The sequence below is a fragment of the Dendroctonus ponderosae genome, unplaced genomic scaffold (assembly GCF_020466585.1).
Source record: "Dendroctonus ponderosae isolate FM_Combo_2020 unplaced genomic scaffold, Dpon_F_20191213v2 Dpon_F_20191213_7, whole genome shotgun sequence".
Lineage (NCBI taxonomy): Eukaryota > Metazoa > Arthropoda > Insecta > Coleoptera > Curculionidae > Dendroctonus > Dendroctonus ponderosae.
This window is the reverse complement of record NW_026018916.1, coordinates 2,805,776-2,806,900: the sequence shown is the minus strand read 5'-3', so window position 1 is coordinate 2,806,900 and position 1,125 is coordinate 2,805,776. Positions and strand designations below refer to the sequence as shown.

General features: G+C 52.4%; 1 protein-coding gene across 1 annotated transcript in view; it reads right to left on the bottom strand.

Annotated features, from left to right (window-relative positions):
• Positions 1 to 7: 7 nt before the first annotated feature.
• The window catches only part of LOC109539172 (roundabout homolog 2), a 50,113-nt gene continuing 48,995 nt past the window's right edge, over positions 8 to 1,125 (bottom strand). The window contains 4 exon segments of the mRNA XM_048668058.1: positions 8 to 295; positions 358 to 570; positions 629 to 846; positions 908 to 1,122. Coding sequence (XP_048524015.1) covers positions 30 to 295; positions 358 to 570; positions 629 to 846; positions 908 to 1,122 — 912 coding nt within the window. The 3' untranslated portion in view covers positions 8 to 29.

Below are 1,125 nucleotides of genomic sequence, written 5' to 3'. Positions count from 1 at the left end.
TCCGACTGCAAACAGCACTTGGTTTCCACTCACCCTCTATCGATCCACAAACTCTCTTTGGCACTGAGATGGGATGCGTTCACCACTGGCACATCCAAGTGGCCCAATTCTTTCGTTATGGAACGCTTTCCTCTGAGATACAATAAAAATCCCGCTCCGACGAGCAGCGCGAGAACAATGAAAGCCAGAAGCACCACGAACCAAGTCTGCCGCACCAAAGGCACCAGGGGGCCTAAAGTGCGCGGACTTTGAGCCCTTGGAGCCGTCAACAAAGGCACTGACGCTGAAAAGGGCCCTGAAAGAACAGCACCACGTCCTTTATTAAAGGGGCCGAAGTGATTGTCGAGAAGCCCGTACCTTGTCCAGCACTAGTAGTTGCAGCTACGCGAGCGCTGTAGGGATTTCCCGTAGTCAAGTTGCTGATTAAGATGGAGGTAGTGGTGGCATTCATAGTGATGGTTCGCGTGACTCCGCCCTTAATTTGGATTTTGTACCCCGTGATGATTCCGTTGCAGTGCTGAGGGGGAGGAGGCGACCACCGCACCCAGCCTGCCGTATTGTTGAAGAAACCTTGAAGAGCAGATTCAGCACATTCGTTCAAACGGTTTCAACTCGCGACTGGAATTACCTGCTGTTATCGTATCGGGGGGCGCCGACGGCACATCCTCCAAGGTCTGTGCTATTCGGGAATTCGAAGGTTGGCCCTCAACCGACTTGTAAAACGGCGATATGAAAAACTCGTACTTGGTGAACTTCTTCAAGTTGGTCACTGTGTAGAATGTTGTTTCGATATTCAGCACCGTTAGGATGTTGTAGTTGTGCGAGCCACCCGACAGCTCCCTGAACCTTCAAACGTTTCGTGCGTGTGAAGAGAGCGTGCGAGGGGTATGATTGGTATAGCAACTACCTGATGTAGAAGCCTTCGACATAGTCCACAGCAGCCAGTAGCCATATCAGGCGGACGGATCCGGAGCTTTGCGATCTGGCGTCCTGCAGATCAATCAGCTTTGTGCTCAGCGCGGCTCTGGCAGTGTCCAGTTCTGAGTTGGGTAAGGAACGTGTGTTGGCCAAAGTACGTGCTGTAGCTGAAACTTTGCTGGCTGGCGACAAGCCCTGCGCATTCTC